The sequence below is a fragment of the Camponotus vicinus genome, unplaced genomic scaffold (genome assembly GCF_025532165.1).
Source record: "Camponotus vicinus isolate PSW18456_S1 unplaced genomic scaffold, iyCamVici1.0 SCAF_1, whole genome shotgun sequence".
Classification (NCBI taxonomy): Eukaryota; Metazoa; Arthropoda; class Insecta; order Hymenoptera; family Formicidae; genus Camponotus; species Camponotus vicinus.
In genome coordinates, this window is record NW_028141945.1 from 30374757 (window position 1) to 30392905 (window position 18149).

General features: G+C 39.2%; 2 protein-coding genes across 4 annotated transcripts in view; one reads left to right on the forward strand and one right to left on the reverse strand.

Annotated features, from left to right (window-relative positions):
* Positions 1-18149, forward strand: part of Fuss (SKI family transcriptional corepressor fussel) — a 92793-nt gene that overhangs the window by 33880 nt on the left and 40764 nt on the right. The window contains exons 2-4 of one of the 3 annotated variants that reach the window (XR_014440606.1): positions 1386-1500; positions 14248-14389; positions 14461-14686. The exons of 1 other annotated variant lie outside the window; for it this stretch is intronic. The gene's annotated coding sequence lies outside the window, so the exon portion shown is untranslated. Of the gene's footprint in view, positions 1-1385; positions 1501-14247; positions 14687-18149 lie in introns of those variants that run through there. One more of the 3 variants, XR_014440605.1, reaches the window with a different exon arrangement.
* Positions 1433-5578, reverse strand: Fd102c (forkhead domain 102C). The gene has a single exon (XM_083077759.1). The coding sequence runs from the start codon at positions 5090-5092 to the stop codon at positions 3851-3853; it is 1242 nt and encodes a 413-aa protein (XP_082933885.1). The 5' UTR covers positions 5093-5578; the 3' UTR covers positions 1433-3850.

Genomic DNA, 18149 nt, shown 5'->3' on the forward strand with positions numbered 1-18149 from the left:
GACAGGTCGTAATCGGCTCGATCGACCGGCGATCGCCAGCATACTTTGACAAGTTGCAATGATTTCATAGAAAACATGAAAGGCTATCGGCAAATTTGTACCGTCGCTTGTCAATCAACTCAAAACTCCGATACGCAATATTCACCTTCGTGTATCATTGTTTCAGTCACTACATATTTGATAGTAATGACTGCATATTTGATTGCTTGACTGTATATATTTGATAGTAATATTTTTGCAGCAATACAAGGTTTTTGATTTAAAATGCAACTATTCCAACAGAATATTCTATATCTCTTCTAAACGCGTGAATAATGGATAAGAAGTTTGCCGCGATATTACAGAAGGTATTTAATTAAAGCGCAGCTATATATATCCAAAATAAAGCTTATATAAGAAAATACATTGTTACACTGTTATGCAATATATAATACAAGATGCGGTTACGTATTAATGTCAACACTGATAAAACTTCTCTCGATTAGTTAGTTCTCTCGACACACACGTCTTTACATGTTTCTTTACTTTTTTCTCATCTTTTCAATTATCTCCGATAAATCAACTTTTTCTGATTAGATATATATCTTCTTTCTGTCGATTTAATAATAGTGCGCGCAATCAGTAATAGATGTGAAGAATGCACTCATCTTTGCGGGGATGGAGATAATTTTTTTCGCGACTGGTCATCTCGTGTGCAACAAACATTTATCTTGTGACTTGTGTACATTAACTAATGGCCAAGTCTCTCTCTCTCTTTCTCTCTCTTTCTCTCTCCGTTTTGTTATCATGACAAATAGATTTCTTAGACACTCTCCATACGTCGCCTAACGGCGCGCGCGGAATGTTTCTGTCAACTCTCGGACATCATTTTTCTTAACTAACGAATAAATATCAAAGATTGCAGAGAAAAAAAAGATATCGTCAATATCGGATAATCATTGGCAAAGCTTGAGCAAATCTAAGAGACCTTTCCGGGAATTAGAAAACAGACACATGTAAATGACGAAAATATATGTCTACGTGTGTACAAAAAAAGGAAAAATGATTACAAAAAATAATTATAGAGAGAAAAATAAAAATTATATAAGTGTCGCAGAATTTGTACAAGAAAGCAAGCTTTTGAAGATTAACAATCAAAGGCTCACGTTAAAAATACAAAAAATTGTAAAAAAAGTTTAAAAAATCGAACGAACATATACCTTTATGATTTTGAAATAATGCAAGAATTAATTAATTTAAGTGCGCGATATAATGTAAGAGAAAAAGAGAGAGAGAGAGAGAAAAAGAGAAGCATCTCTATTACTTATATCGGTAATAATGCGTAATGATCCTTATCTCGATAAAAGTGTACGTTCATGCGATTATTATTTTCATTCTTTTTTCAGGAGAGAGGCAGGTTATAATTAACAGAGATCGTAGGCATATATTCCTGGGAACAGAAACTTTATTAAAGTTCAAGTTGCATCGAGACAGTAACAAGCTGCCGGCTATGCTTACGAGGTAACTGTTAAAAAAATGATCTTGCATGTTTCTCATTGGTGTGACGTCGGTCGAGGCGATCATCGATTCCCGATCGCGCGTCACGGATTTATATGAATTATATACGCAGGTACGTATACATCGATACATGTACATACATACATACAAGGGTTGGATCGGAGAGCGAGGGATGGGAGGAGGGAAGAGGGAATATTCGGGTTTGTACAGAATATATCTTCGTTATTACCGTCTCTACCAACGCATGGATTATGCAATGGGGATGCGCTTATATGTGTTAAATCTCTTAAACCGACTTTTATATTACACTTTGAACAAGCGGAGATCGCGCAATCATCAGTCTGACGTAATGCCCCGCGTATATCAATTTCCTACCGCGCCGTTGTTTTCGGTAACTTGGCTGCGTGCGGTCTTCGTATTTACAAAAAATCTTAATTTGTCAATAAAATCTCAGCGTTAATGCGAACCGTTTATTTCGAAAGTGTAGCGAGTTGAGTTTCGAGAGGCAGTGGATTTAAAAATCCTCGTTTTATACATCTATATATTTCAAGAATTCTTAAAACAAATATATTATTCTTATAAACTTATAATTCTTATAAACAAATATATTACAACTCAAATATAATACATACTATATAACAGATATTATAAATAAATATCTTATACTAGATAAGCATTAATTTTATATATCATCAAGATGCGGTTTATCACCGTCACACTTTTGAAATAAACAAGTTTACGATTGATTTTCGCTACAGATTCCATGCTGAGACTCTATTGTCAAACTCCAGTCTATACATAATCTTTTCTTAAACATCTATCTATATAGTACAAGTATAAGTTCTTCATGATCGTGATCAAAGTTCACATTTGATTCGCCGAACTCGAATTATCAGACTCGAATTATTCTCCACGTTCTGTGTGAGAAAGGTCGGTCGTCCGTCGACAGGAAGCTGTTATCTGCATGAGAACCCGTTTAATTGGGAAAAAATGAGATAGAAGACATTTGAAAAATTTATGCAACATAAAAATCAAGATTTTGCAGTACATTAGAAATGTCTTTATAACGTTTCTTAAACGCTTCTACGAAATTTTTGCAGCATTTGTGCTGTTTGAATATTTTGACTCAAGTGCTAAGTGTGAACGTTTGAGATAATGTTTTTTTAAATGAAAATCTACGGGGGGACCATTATCTCCTCACTTTCTCCCGTTTCTTCCCGTTGAAGCTCCGATAAAACGAATAATCGAAACTTTACTTTATCGTATAGTAAGCAACGTAAGAACGTGCAAACAACACGCGAAAATACGATTTTACCGTGATGTTATTAGAAATATAATCGGCTATAGATCGATTTATTTCTCGTGATCTAACTTATTAACGCACAATTTTCATCTGCAATTTTCTTATTCGTTTCGGAAGTTCTACGTATATTTTTTACTCGTGTGTTACATGTCAATAAAAGTTCAAAAAAGTTGATAAAAAGATAGTGTTGTTTCGATGTCTGAATATACGAATAGCGTTGAAAATAATACAAGAACTGAATAACTTACGCGATTGCATCGACATAATAATATATAAAAATATATAACATATAATATAATATAACATAAAAATAAATATATACATAAATAAATAATATATAAAATAAAAAATATATACATATAAGATTCATTATTTAAATAGTATAACTCAATATATTGCTTTTTTTACGATAAGTTAATTAATGCACACTGTGTGTATTGAAGGATTGTATGAGATTATTAAAATTTTCAAAAACTTTAACTACCCTCTTCTAGAATTTAATCGTAATCTTTTTTGAACCTATATCATCGTTTTTAAATCTTTATTTACAGTATCCCACTTTTGTCGTATTATTTTGTAATGATATATTTTTCAATTTAATATCAATGAAAATTATTAATTAATTAATTTATTAATTAATTCACTTCCATTTTTTTATTTATTTATACTAATTGAACAAGATAATTCTATTTATGAATAATTTTCTATTCTTTAAAATTATCTCTTTGCAGTTAAGTTTCGAAATGCTAAATTTTGCTTGAAATTAATTGAAAAATATAATCTTGTCATTATCACATTTTCTACCGAAGTTTGCTTCATCGAAAAACTCCTTTGTTTTGAAAACCATAAGTGTATATCTTGGAAAAATCGAATATTTAAGTTTGCCAAAGAACATATCATAGACAAGAATAATGCGTGGCAAGAGTAGGACGCATTCAGAGCCCTCGAAATCACACGGAAAGGATAAGAAACGAGAGAAGATCGTGGATGCACTTGAGATACGAGCAGCTACCTGCCGCACGGATCGACCGGCTTCTTCTAAACTCGCCATTAGACGCTGGACCCGCCGGCGGAGTTAGCCGGAATATAGTAATTTCTGACGTGTAGATGATTGTGAAGGTGTACAGCTGACAGTTGCTGTTGCTGCTGTTGCTGACCGCCGCTCTGTACACTCTGACTGTTCCAATGAGCGGCCGGTGACACGACCTTGGGCACATCCGGGCTGGTCGACGGCGGTGTGCCGGGTGATGGTAAGGCGTTTGCATCGGCCACCACGTCGACATCGACGTCTTCGTCGTCTTGATCGGCCTCCGGCAGCTCGTCCTCGCTGCAACTGAACTTGCGCGACTTGACCGACCTCAGCACGTCAGCCTCGATTTGATGCTGATCGTCTGGCGCCAGCAGAGAAGCCACGTCGAACTGCCGCTTCCTCGGCTGAAAGGACGATTGTCGAAGAGACTGGTTTTGAAAGGAGTTCTGTTGCTGCTGCTGCTGTTGCTGCTGTTGATGGTGGTGATGATGCGGCCATATCGCGGATATCTGTTGCGAGGCCACCGAGGGACCGAGGGCCGTCGGGGGTGGCGGAGTGGCGGGCAGGGGCGGCGGACTGGGACTGTCCGGTTCCTCGTCCACCGCCAAGCCCATGTGTCGGCGCACCTTACGCTGAGCCTTGCGCCGGCGGAAGTCACCCCGCCGAAAGTCTTCGAGATTCGCCGGGTGTATCGCCCAGTAATGGCCCTTGCCGTTGGCACTCCTGCCAGACTTGACGAAGCAGTCATTGAGCGAAAGATTGTGCCGGATCGAGTTGCGCCAACCGGGTCCGCGGGTGCGGAAGTAGGGATAGTGCTCGAGGATGTGCTGATAGATGTCGGACAGCACGAGCTTCTTCTCCGGCGACGACAATATCGCCATGGCGATCAGGCCGATATAGCTGTGCTGAGGTTTCGGCTCTTCGGGTATTCGCTGATGATGCGGATGCAGCAACGCCATGGACAGGGCCAGTCGACTGGGATAGCCAGCTGCGGCCGCGGCTGCCGGATACAGTGGCAACGGTGCCGGGAAACCCGGACTCATTCCTAGATGGGCCGTTGGTGCTCCCGATGGTGGATGTGCCGTCGCCACGCCAGGATGTTGGGGGTGTAAACTCTGCGCCAGCCGCAATCGTTCCGCCATCGCATAATGGTACAGGTGAAGCCGATAGTGCTCGAGACCCGGCAGAAAACCGGCCATATGATTACCCAGGCCGACGGCCAATGGTTCCTTCGCCGGCGGCGGGCTCTCGTTGCTGCACATGATGATCAGCCGCACGCGCGAGTCTACAACCGATCTTTCCAGCGGATATTAAACTGATTGTCCTCCCAAGGTCGACGACCGAGGGAGGTTACCCTCGTCGCGGTCGCGTCAGCGACAATTTTCCACCTACGTAGTCATGGAATCGATGGTCATTAGAGAACCGACATCGGAGAAACTGTATCGGAGCACTTTCCCGCGCACTGAACTTGTCGTAACCGTCTTCGCGGTATCCCAATGGAGACTCTTAGCGCGATGGTCCATAAATCACCGCTCCGGGGGTGGCGACGTCGCGCCGCCGACGATCGCGGTGGTTTTCCGACAGTTTTCACCCTGTTTGTCGCGATGCGCACCGTGCGGCCGACTGGTCATGATTTACGATCCCTCGGTCGTGCGACTGCCTCGTCGACCGGCTCCTCGCCCCACTTCCAGGAACCGGAGCCCGCCCATCGTACGGGGAACCCGCACCGGGTTCTGCATAGTGAGGGGACCCCGACTAGCCTGCGTGACATTCGCTATACAACAAGGGAAACCCAAATGCTGGAACGTCGACCAATCAGAAGAGCGGAGGGTCGGATGAAGATGGAACCCACCATCGGCCGTCACACCCACGATGCGATATTGATCCCGGCCGGCATATTCTGGCCACCGGGGGCGGTAGTGGAGACGGTGACGGCCCTGACAGTGGTGGTGTGTTGCTCTCTTATCTCTACGTGGCCTAACGTAGCTTGATATCATAGCCGATCCTGGACTGGGGAGTTGCAAGAGGCGATCGATGCGTGTTTCCCGTTTTCAGAGCGTGTTGCTGCACTGTGAGTTTCGGAAAAGGCATCGCTTTCTCTCTTACTCTGTGCGTGTCGCTCTACCATCGTGAAACTCGACGATGAGGATCGAAGCTCAAGGTTGGTCTCATCTATGATTCTGATGCTTGGAAGTTACCTTGCAAGATTGCACAAATTTTGATTTCAGGTAAAGATTTCACGTAATTTATTTATATATTTTATACACATAATAGAATAATATATACTTAGACAGTTGAATTTTTTTTTGATGAAGTACACTATACCATGCTGTGGTTAATATTTTTAAAAATTAGCGCTATTATAATTAGTAACTTTACCATATTATTTTAGCTTTAAATTTTATGCATTTATTTGCAATTTATCTTAAATTAATTCCTTAATATTTTAATTAAAAAATGTGTTAATAAAAATCTGATTCTGTACATAGTTTAAAGAAAATCTATACATAGCTTAATATCCCAATGAAATAATTTACCTTAAATTTATTTCTCTCATTTTCAATTTATTAAATTACATCGCTAAGAAAATTAACATTTGCGACGGCTAAATTCCAGATATATTTCAAATCCATCTTGTGTCTATCGAGAACGAAAAGACTAATGGAATAAATATTAAATTATCAATTTATCAAACTCTCAAATTGTGCCTGTTAAACTAATGTTGTTAAATAGTACAACTTTATAACGATACATACATCTTTCCATCACTATGTAATAACCGGTTTTCGTCGGCAATTAAGCCCTTTTATAACCGATCCGAAATTGGACCTCCGAGATAGAGTCGATAGAGAATTACAGAGATAGGGCGGAGAAGGACGGGAAGATCGGAGGATTCCGTCGGGACGTCCCTCCGCCGTTCTTACATCCCTCGCAACCCTCGCTCGTCAGAAAATCCTTTTGTCTCGCGTGGTCGCGATTCGCGGACAAAAGGCGCGAGGAGTCCGGGGTTGCCGGGGTTGCCGGGGGCGCGCATTTATAGGTACGTAGTCGCCGCCCCGCAACTATTTGTAAGCATCCGCCATGCTGGTTTCATATCTGCCGTTTCGGCTTGCACAAAAACACTATTTTCAATCAGAAAGGGATGAAGGGGGAGGGGAGAACAGGGACGAAAGGGGCGATGCAGCAATATGGCGTTTACCCTAATCGGAGGTACCGCGCGCGATCGACTCGGGTTGCAATTGTTGCGACTCGTTGCAAATAACAGCCCGCCGTTCCCTCTTTTCCTCTCCTCCTCTTCCCCACAATTCACCCTCCACTAACTACCCCTCCCTCCCTCCCTCCTTTGTCGCAACTATTCGCGTTTCTGTGCGTGGCCGAGTTGCTGCAACGGAAATACAACGTTGACGTATGGCGCGAACGTGCGAAAATGAGCCTGTAAACGTTTCATTGGTGAAATTACGTGTCACCCGGTAGATACCGTACGTGCAACGGCTGCAGATAGCGGTATCATACAAGACAGACAGTGAGCTCTCGCATAGACATAGTATGATTTTGCGTTGGAAAATATTGCTATCATTCAAGTTTTGTCGTCGAAAATGTAATAAATGATTGATGCCTCCTCGACAGTAGTTATCAATATTGGTATACGTTACGTCCGACTATTAGTTTAAAATTTAAAAATATTTTTTAAATTATGATTTCTCTTATGTAAAGCCATGGCATTTATTTAAACTACATGTTGCATTATGTAATTAAATAATATATAATGTAGAAGACTAAAATTTAAAAGATGTTATGTTCATTTATTATATACATATATTTTTTTAATTCTAAGAGAATAAGATGATATATTTAATTCTTATATATAAATTAAAACTATTTTTTTTTTCGAGACTTGAATTTAGACACACAATTATAATGCATTATATTGTAAGCAGGATGAAATTAAATTCTAGTCTATATTAAAGGTGCACTGATAAAATTTACTAGTGTAATTTAATATAATGTTTACTAAAAGTTTTCACTCGAGAAAGAGAATATTGTACACGTATAATTCTAGTGACCGAAACTTCTTTTAATCGGATTTATTTGTTTTCAGGCACAAGCGCATACAACCGTGTAATTAAATAAATGTAACGAAGAACGTATTGAACGTAAGTACGGCTCTTAGCGCCGCATTTAACGGCAAATTTGCGCGAATATCGTGTCGTGTAAAAAGATGCAATTTCCCGGCATAATCCACTTTGCGCGCTTTTTCGCTCCGCGAATGTGGCAGCCGACTACGGATCTACGTAGCCGGGACATTGCATTATCGGCAACAGTGAAAATCGCGCGCAGATAGGCGCGATAAAACGAGCCTTTTAAAGAAGGTTCCCTCCTCCTCGAAATAACCAGCAGGGACCGTATTTGCTTGCGCCGAAACAGGATCTGGACGAACTCGTAACTCTATATCTGGTCCGATCAGATACCATCGTCCAGCGCTACCAAAAGGAAGCCGAGGAAGCCAAGAGGGTGGCGACGAGCAACGACGACGGAAGGTGATGATGAGTAAGGTGTTCTCGAATTCGCGGGGCAAACTCGAGCGTCGATAAGATCAATCTCCCGACGATGGCTACGATTGCGCGAGACGGTAAAAGCCGACCGGAGATGGTTGCGCGAAACCAGAGCTCACCGCCGCTGTCAAAACACAATAAAACGAGCGATCGAGGGAAAAATCGATGGTCGATTTCGAGCGGCGGACTCTAGGTCATATCTATATATGTGTTTATGTGTGTGTACGAAGATTCAGCGATGGTGTATAGATATATCGAGCTATTGTGCGCGCGGCTTGCGCGTTAAAACGCGCTCTCTCTCTCCTCACACCCGAATAATGGCGATAATTGTAACGAAGTGGAGCGTCATTGTGGGAAAAAAGGTACACCCCGGGTCGAGGGTGGTGGCGCGAATAAGTGGCAGATGCATGGCGCTCCGTTGACAGCTTCTCCGATTTCTCGCCGTGTCCTCATCGAGGAACATCCTCTTTTCGATCATCCCTCCCTTTTCTCTTTCCCTCTATCATTTTGTCAAAAATTTAACCTAGCAAACTTTCATTGCGCAATTCTCGCTCTTGTTGTCTTCGAATACAACGAATTTTTGTGACAAATCTTTATCAATCAAAAGAGATAATTTAATATATTAATAAAAGGAGGATTTTCTTATAGTACATATAAAAAAAAATAAGAAAGAAAAACAATAATGTGGCATCATGAATATAAAAATCTAATTTTTTAGCATTTTTTATGCAAATTAATCTTGTGAACTTAATATAAATGTGTAAATGCAATTCTTTGCTATAACTTTTCATATAGAAAACTGTGCCTCTATATATCATAAAGAGCGAAAAAATATTATTTAATATTTTATATGAAACCTTTTATACATTTTGTATACATCCAGGTTCTTTTTTATATTTTTCATTGCGTCTTGTCTATTGTGGCAAATTTTTCGTTTCATCTATCGAACGAACTCCTTCGCGAAGCGGTTGATTTATTTTTCGCTTCGTCTATCAGATGAACGGAAACTACGAGCGGGAAAATTGGGTAACGCTAATCCTAGCTTGCTTAATTCGCCATGTAATCCGGCGGAAACTGCCGTGAGTTTCCGCGTTGGTAAAGTTAATAAATGTCGTGGTGGAACGACCGTCAAGTTCGAAGCCTGTTCGGAGTTTCGCGTTGGCGCTCGGCACGAGCTATTCGACGGTTTTGATGCTTCGGAATACACTGCTAATCGGTTTTCAAACTTCTGCTTGTGTGTATATATGTATATATATGTGCTTGTGACGGCTAATCGAACAAATCAGATCCCGATATCTTGCCGGACTTCAATCCGACATAATAAATTTATAGATAAATACAGATGTGTACATACATATTTATTAATTATTTATTACAAACAATTAAATACATATATTACACTTTATTTTAATATTTTATTAAATTATCAAATATTATTTTTATTGAGGAATATTTAGTTTATATATAATTAATTTCTATATATATCATACGAAATTTACTTCTAACGAAATTCAGTAGAATTTCCTCTCTCTCTTTCTATGCATTTAATTGATAAGATAAATTCTTATCAAGTAAGATCTTTAAGAGAAAAATATTGATGTATTTTTAATATAATAAGAACCTATATTTGACATTTAAAATTTTAAATCGAATTGGAATTGTTCCTGGGAAAATCAACAGAATCCGCTTGTGTCTCGGCAAATCGGAAATAGAAATGCGACGTTCGTTGCCGCGGCGTTGCTCATTGCGTATGTAGGATTCGTACGATCGTTAACTATTCCTACGACCGAGCCGTTTAGCAAATAGCGCAAACTTGGCAAACACTTCCGGGGCTGCCAGCCATTACGGAGAGTCGCGCGTATCCATTAAATTCTCCGCCGCTATACGCAAGAGAAAGGGCCATTTAACAACGAATGCTTTATGCATATTCTAACAAGCTTGCAATCAACTGGTACTAAACATTACCGGGTCTTCAGTCACCCTCCGTGACCTGCTTTTATAACGGCGAGGAAAAGAGTAAAAGACGAGGATAAATGAGGGAGAGGAGGGCAAACGTAGAGAGATAGTCGAAGGCCGTTGGTAGTGTTGGTGCTGGTAATGTGATTGTATAGGTGAAGTAACCGGTAGAGATAGCAGAGCTATAGAGAAAAAGAGAGGGGGAGAGAGAGAGAGAGAGAGAGAGAGAAATATGAGAGAGAAGAGAACGTGCCGTGGCAAAGAGAGAGTGGGGTCCATTAGCTTTGACGCTCGTCTCAAAGGGATGCTGCCGTTTTAGCGTCGTGTACCGGTCTGTTTCCTAAGCACCCCTTTCACGTTATTGCACCGGAGACCGGGAAAATAACCCGACAACGACGACGAGAACGACGACGATGATGACGACGACGACGACGACAATGTGAACACGGGGGTTGAAGAAGCGCCGCCCTCCGGGACGCGCGCTCTGTGAACGCGCGCGCGTGCTTAAATATTCATAATTTATAAACTCTCTATCAGAGAGCTCCCATTGGACTCACGCTGTTTCCCTCCGCAAGATTTCCGAGGCTCTCTCGCTTTTTTCGAACGCAAACGAGCCGTGATAAATAACGCGTCGCTGTTTTTCCGTCGACGCGCTCCTAACATTGAGCTGCTTCAATTTTAGAATAGAATTGGGATTATATGATGAATTTTTATTTATTTTGAAGAATTTACTGTTTTGATTTATATTGAAAATAATTAGCAAGTTTATATTAAAAAGATTTGTTGTTTTTCTGTAAGTGAAGTTTGAAAAAAGAAAATGAAAAATGAAGTCGATAGATTGGAATGTTTTAAAAGTAGGAAATTATGAAATTTCCTTCTGAAAAATGTATGGAAAATGTATTCTAAAGCTAATAGTATATATACAGGGTGTCCCGAAACTAACGCTTGATATTTTAAAAGCAGATTCTCTGGCCAATTTAAAAACGATTTTTTCTCAGCGAAAATATCGAGGGAGATCATTATTTTTTGCATATTCCCAATTTTTGTCATCATGTATCTTTCTAACTAAGCCTTAAATTAAAATTCTATTAAAGTAAACTCTACCTAAAATTAACTAAAGAATGTGTGACTTTATTAATATTTTATTCCCATAAGCCTTAGTTTGCGAAAAACCCTTTATTTTCAATCGTTTATAACTCGAAAACTATTAGTGCCGCGACATTTTCGCTGAGGAAAAATCGTTTTTAAATTGGCCAGAGAATCTGCCTTTAAAATATCAAGCGTTAGTTTCGGGACACCCTGTATACGCGCGCGTACATTTGATGTTTTTTGTTTTCGACTTTACTTGACAAATTTTTTAAATTAATATAATAGGTTTGTTGCTTGAGAATTTATACATCTATCAATATCATTATATGAGAAATTAATCACATTCACACAATTCATTCAGTGAAATCTAAAATATTACACTATCGATCTTAAGCTATCCGACTTTTGAATTTTCGTTATTATTTGAAAAGTTCTTTCAATTGTCAATTTCATACATTGGAAACTATGACACTTTTAAAAATTCTCATAGATCCTTCTAAACTAAATTTTATTTCCATTCGATTTTTGATATGTGTAGTGAAATATTAAAATGAACAAATTATTTTGCATTAAATGCGCAATGAGACAGTCACTTCTCGAAACGTTAGCAGTGTGATTTGTCATCAATGACTGTTCGAGAGTCGTGCCGGATCGACGACGCTACGAGTAGTGGCTTTATGGAGTGAGCTCTTGAGAAAGCGACAGCACGCTAAACGACGAATTGCCACTCGAGAGGGTAGCGGAAGCAGCGATGACGACCCCCACGCGACGGGGTGCCATTTGTGTTTACAGCCGCGCGGTCCTTCACGTCTAACGAGGCGCACCGGACCTCCGTTCTTCGGGGTGAGCCACACGAGCCGTCGTCGAGAGGTATCGACGCTTTCTCGTCGTCCCTCTTTGTGGCGAGAAAGGCGCGAGAGAGCGAAATACAATCAAAGCGGAAGTGTTCGAGAAGGAGAAAGAGAGAGGGATGGAGACGCGCCTCCTCGATTTTGGCGAATGATTTTACAACCGAGAAAGAAATGTGACCGTTTGGCCGTATAACAGGATTACACAGGCGAAGGGGGATAGATTAGATTCGAGAGAGATATTTAGTGGGGCCCGACCCGTGCCCCTCGCGTTCCGTACCCCACGCGCTAACCGCGACAGAATGACGGGATTTTCGCCAATATTTTGGGTGTTTAGCTTTTGTCGCGGCGTGATGGCTATTGTTGTGAGATCCTGAGATGGGCGTGGATGGGTCCCGCTCGTTCGAGAGGGAGAAAGGTAACCGGTCACTTTTCCCTCGACCTCTCGGACCGTTCCTTCCTCGGCCCATCGCTATTCCGATCTCGTATAAAAGGGATCCTCTCTTCGTCGACGATTGACCGTCGCTCTCGATATAATGAACGGGCCAGTTGGCTCTTTTTATGGGAATATCCAATGGCGTTTGGCGTTCGTACGGTTTATTAGCGAATTAGATTAATTCTGAAAGCGTTTTTCTTTCGCTATATCTATGAAGGCTAAATATTATTAATATTCTAGTATAATATATGCTTTTTTATTTAACTCTCAATAAATTAAAAAATTATAGAAGATGTGAATTACACGTAAATTAAAATTTTTAAAGTCTATTAATTTTCTATGTGAAAAATTCCGATTATATTTTCAAGAATGCACATATGTATTGATATCATTTCGTTTTATATTAGATAAACATCAATATGATGATCGAGTAATCGTTCAGTATTTTTTCATCCAGACATTTCATAGCAGATAATCTATTTAATTAGCCTTTTTCAGGAATGGGAGAAAGAAGATGGAGGAACGATTTGTTTTCTGGTCCCGAAGTAAATCCGCGCGCGTTTCGTGGGTGGATTAATCGGAAAAGAGAGATGACGGGGAAGAGGAGGAGGGCGATGGGGAGTGGCGCGGAAAGGCTTATCGAGCCCTTTGATACGCACGGCTATCGGCGATCGAGAATACGAGATCAAAGCCCACGGCATCGCCAAGGTTATACCGTCCAAATGTCGCGGTAGCGCGCGCGACGGGGCTTCGGATGAATATTTCAGACTCCCTTCCCGGCCGCCATTGCCACCATTCCCGTCGGATAGCTTTCGGATGTCGTCCCCGCAAAGAGCATTTGCGCAATCTATTAGCGCGTTCGGGACTCTCGGGGATGAAACCCTTTTGTCGCTCGTGCGAAGTGCTTAAGCGGTTGGTTAAGCTCGACCACGGGGCGCAGCGTTCGCACGCACGCACATATGTACGCACGCACGCACATATGTACGCACGCACGCACGCACGCACTCCTCGTCGCATCAGTTTCACGATTGGTTCGCGATTGATTATCGTTGGCAACCGCCAATGTTATTAACCCTTTATTGGACAGGAATTAAATAATTGTTATTTGTGATAATTTTGTTTGTCTTAATCTCGCCTCTTGTAATTAAGATGGAAATGTAAATAAGAATAGCCTTTTAAGAAATAATGTAATCGACGAATTGAATAGAAAAAAGGAAGAAAAGATATCTTTCTTAATTTAACATTTAATTAAGTTTCCTCTGTGATTTTTTAAAAATTATTATTACATAAAATTTATAATTTTGTTCAAAATTTTGGAATACAAGTTTATAATTATTGCGTATATAAAGCAGTTTGCATAAACTTATACTTATCGATTCCGTTATTCGGCGCATCGGCAACTCTTTGAAGGTAAAATCTGATAAAGCGCCAAATAGCACGTGCGCGTTTGTAAAGTCCGCGCAACGTCAATCACGTGTTTGCGGCGTACGCAACGGATCGTAATTATCGTTGTAATTATGGTAATCGTTTTGTAGCGTTGTCGGAGATTCGTCGGACAGGGAGGGCGATCGCGAGGCTCGCTCTTTCGTGGCACGAAATTATTATTCCCGATGAGAGAGATACCTACCTACATCGATACCGCTTCACTTCGACGTTCGAGGCTCTATTGTATACTCGGTATTCGACAGAGACCTACGAAAACACTCGAGTTGTTGCGACAGCCGCCCATAACCGTGTCTCTGTTTCAGATTGCTCGAGAACCATTGTCCGCCCGAGACAGTTCCTAATAATAACATGCGTTCATCTCGAGAGCGCCATGATTCCTCTAGTCCGCCTCTTAAATCGTAATAACCATCGAAATATGTATTATAATAACTCTGCGAAATCTCGATCGCGAATAATAGTTTTGTAATTTTTAAAAGAACAGTAAAGAGAGAAATTTGCGACATAATTAGGTAATTTATTATTTTTATATTGATTATATATATATTCGTGATTTTTATAGTTATTGTATGATTTTTTTATAGTTATTGTATCATGTATACAATCATAAGTGATCGATTTAAATTGTAAAATTTAAATAAAAAAATTTCAAAAGACATCTGCGCGAAGAGAAAAGACACTGTAAAATATTTAAAAAAATATATAATTAATCATAATCAATGCGCCCGTATGAGTAGCCAATTAAAGGAATACGAAAAGGAGTAAGGGAATTCATCAGCGATAAGACCGATATCGCGAGCATCTCGATAGGCCCCGCCGACGACATCGATATTATCGATACAGCTGTCGCGTGGCGCGGCTGTCCGCAACAATACTCGAAATCGCGACAATACAAAGGGGGTTCCCGCTTCTCGATCGGAAAATGAAAGGGATCCTCCGCACGAATCATAATGTTAACCTGGAGAAAAAATTTGAATAATTGAAAATTTAGAGATTTTTTTGGGGGATAAATATTTTATACGTACATATATACGTACTATAAATATATCACAATCTATAGTGAGTAAAATTTTAATTTATAAAACCTGTGCAATATTTTAAAAATATGACGATATATGAATATAATGCAATTTATATTTATTATCGCGATACAACTTATAATTCTTTTTTCTAATCCAAATGAGATTTTTTTATTTTATAAATGTAATAAAAATAATTTTTCAATTGCAACGATTTTCTATCAAACCAATGACAATTGTCAGGCAATCATTTACATTTTAAGCCATTCTTCAATTTATTGCAAAAGCCATCATCGAAAGAGAAAGAGAGAGAGAGAGGCTCACAGTTCGCTCGCTAATTAAACGGACGTCATAGGGAGATATCCCTGCCTATCGGTCTCTCGGAAAGCATGACAAGCCGAACCGACGGCGAATTTACAAAACCGCTGAATTAATCAACCTTAATGCACAATATGCACGAGCATATGCGTGTTACATCCAGGACTGAAATTTTTGGGCTTCCCTCAAAATAGGATAGAAACAGATACTCCTATGTTGTATAAATAATAATAACGAAAGAAAACAATCATGAAATATATATAATATATTATAATAAAACTGTGATAATAAATATAAAATTTATAACATAATTTTATCACATAATACATTTGTCTTTTAATTGTATTATTTTTATTGAAAATCCTTTTGATTTAACTATTCCATTATAATTACATACATATACATCATATATGTACACATAAATACATAACACATCTTATGAAAAAAGGATCAGAAGCTGTAGTCTATAGCTCGTGCTTTCGCACAACAGTGACGAGGGCAGGTAGACTCTCCCATAGAAGGGGATTGGATTAGGATTTGGAAGAAAGGCCGAAGGGGTGGGCCGACCAATTTGCATGGCATAAACCACGTCGGTCCTCAAGATTCAATTTAACTGGTAAAGCATGCTAGGCGCACGGAGGTTTCCTCGATGTAAAAAGTAGCATCACTTTTTAGTATGTTTTCTATACATATAGATATTCTCGTTATAGGTTACAAGCTGCATCTGTATCTTTAGAATTTTGTCAATTTAACATATTTATTATTATTATTATATGATAAATGATCTGAATATCTAGCATAAAATGAAAGGCAAAATAAAAATAATAAAAAATAAAACAAATTGCATTTTAATATCTATATAATCTTATAATATACATCTTATGATATACTGTTTTCATATATTTATATATATAAGTCTTTACTTTATATATAGTTTATATATTTGAATTTAATACTAAAAACTAATTTTATAAAATGAATGTTTGTCGCAAATTCTTGATTCTAATCAATTTTTTACATTTTCGTCTTCTAGAACACGATTTTGATATAACATTAAAAAACGAGATACACAAATTATCGCGAATGATGATTTACTAAACACAGGTTCGTTTCCGGAGACAGATGTATGAACATGTGTCTCGTCGACAGGCGTTAAATGCGTGGCGGATTTATTCGGTTTGTCATCGGATCCACCGCATCGTGAAACTGCACGCTTATTTCTCGTATTACACCCACGTACTGTTGGGTAATCATCGTGTAATAGCCGAGTAATAATTTTGCTAGCAAGGCAGAGAGAGAAAGGGGATCAAGAAGCAACCCTATAAGAACGAGGCAGACTGCCCGCAGGCTAGAGGACCAATATGGGCGCCTTAAACGCGCATTCGCATTTACAGGGAGAGAAAGAGAGAGAGGAAGATAGTCACCCATATATATAAAGAGCCCTATATATTCAACCCCACTGTGATGTTTATTATTCACTTAGAATGCTCACGTTCTACTTGTTCCCCGCAGAGCTCGATCCGAGATCGGCTTACCCCTTGAACGACGCGGATAAATGCGGGATGAAAATGTCAGATAAATGTTGTTGTAATCACTGGTTATAGCGAAGATGTAATGCGATTGTAATGTACTCTTTAACGGCGAAAATTTCAAATTCTTTATTTTGTAACTAGCAAATGTTAATAATTAATTGTAAATTATGATCTGATTTTATTATACATATAAATAAAGAATAGTAGAACACACAATCATAGCAAAACTGCTTATATATTTCAGCTTCTATAATAATTATTCTTTTTTATTAACGTCAATACTTTTCATCTTACAAAATAGATTTTGTTAATATAGATAATTCCTTTATAATTATAATTCCCTTATTTCTCGAATCGATTGATTATCGATCGAGATATTACAATATTAATAGGCAATATTCCGTCTATTTTATTTTATTCTCTTCCCAGGTAAGGGATCTGGCAAATGCCAGATAAGTATATGATAATAGATTTATATATTGGGATTAGAGATAAAATATATTCATCTCTGCTTTAGGTTTTAATATTTCTTCTTGCTTACATTTCCTTTTATTTTCACGTTTAGTGTATGAAAGAATAAGAAGTTGATCTCATAATGAAACTGAGCTCAAGTTGGACTGAGGAAAGTATTATTGTGATAAAAAAAGTCAATTTTCCTGAAGGGTTGCAAGATTACAAAGAGTATAAGCATTTAGACGCATCTAGACGATTGATATTTCGAAATAATTTGCAAATCGAGTCGTCATCAAAAAGAAATATGCGTGCAATGTTTTGCGAAACGCAACCGTACAATATGCAGATAGCCTATGTAGAATGATTTCCACATCATCGTCGATCTTAGATCCGAATACGAAGACAGATAAGGAAAGAATGACGCGCGTATCGTAGAATCGTTTATTGCAGGACGATTAATGATTGTTTTGACAGCGCTCACGGTTGACAGGGCCATGCCATTGTCCCGCCAGATTGAGATCAATATTTATACTTAACCCGGATAAGTGTTAAACCGTGGATTAGCGAAGGTTTTCCAACCCTTTCGAATTCCAATTGAGTCAGTACTGACCGTCTCGGAAAAGTGACAGATTCGAGATTCTCTGCGCGAGCGGATCTCGAGAGCTCATTCTC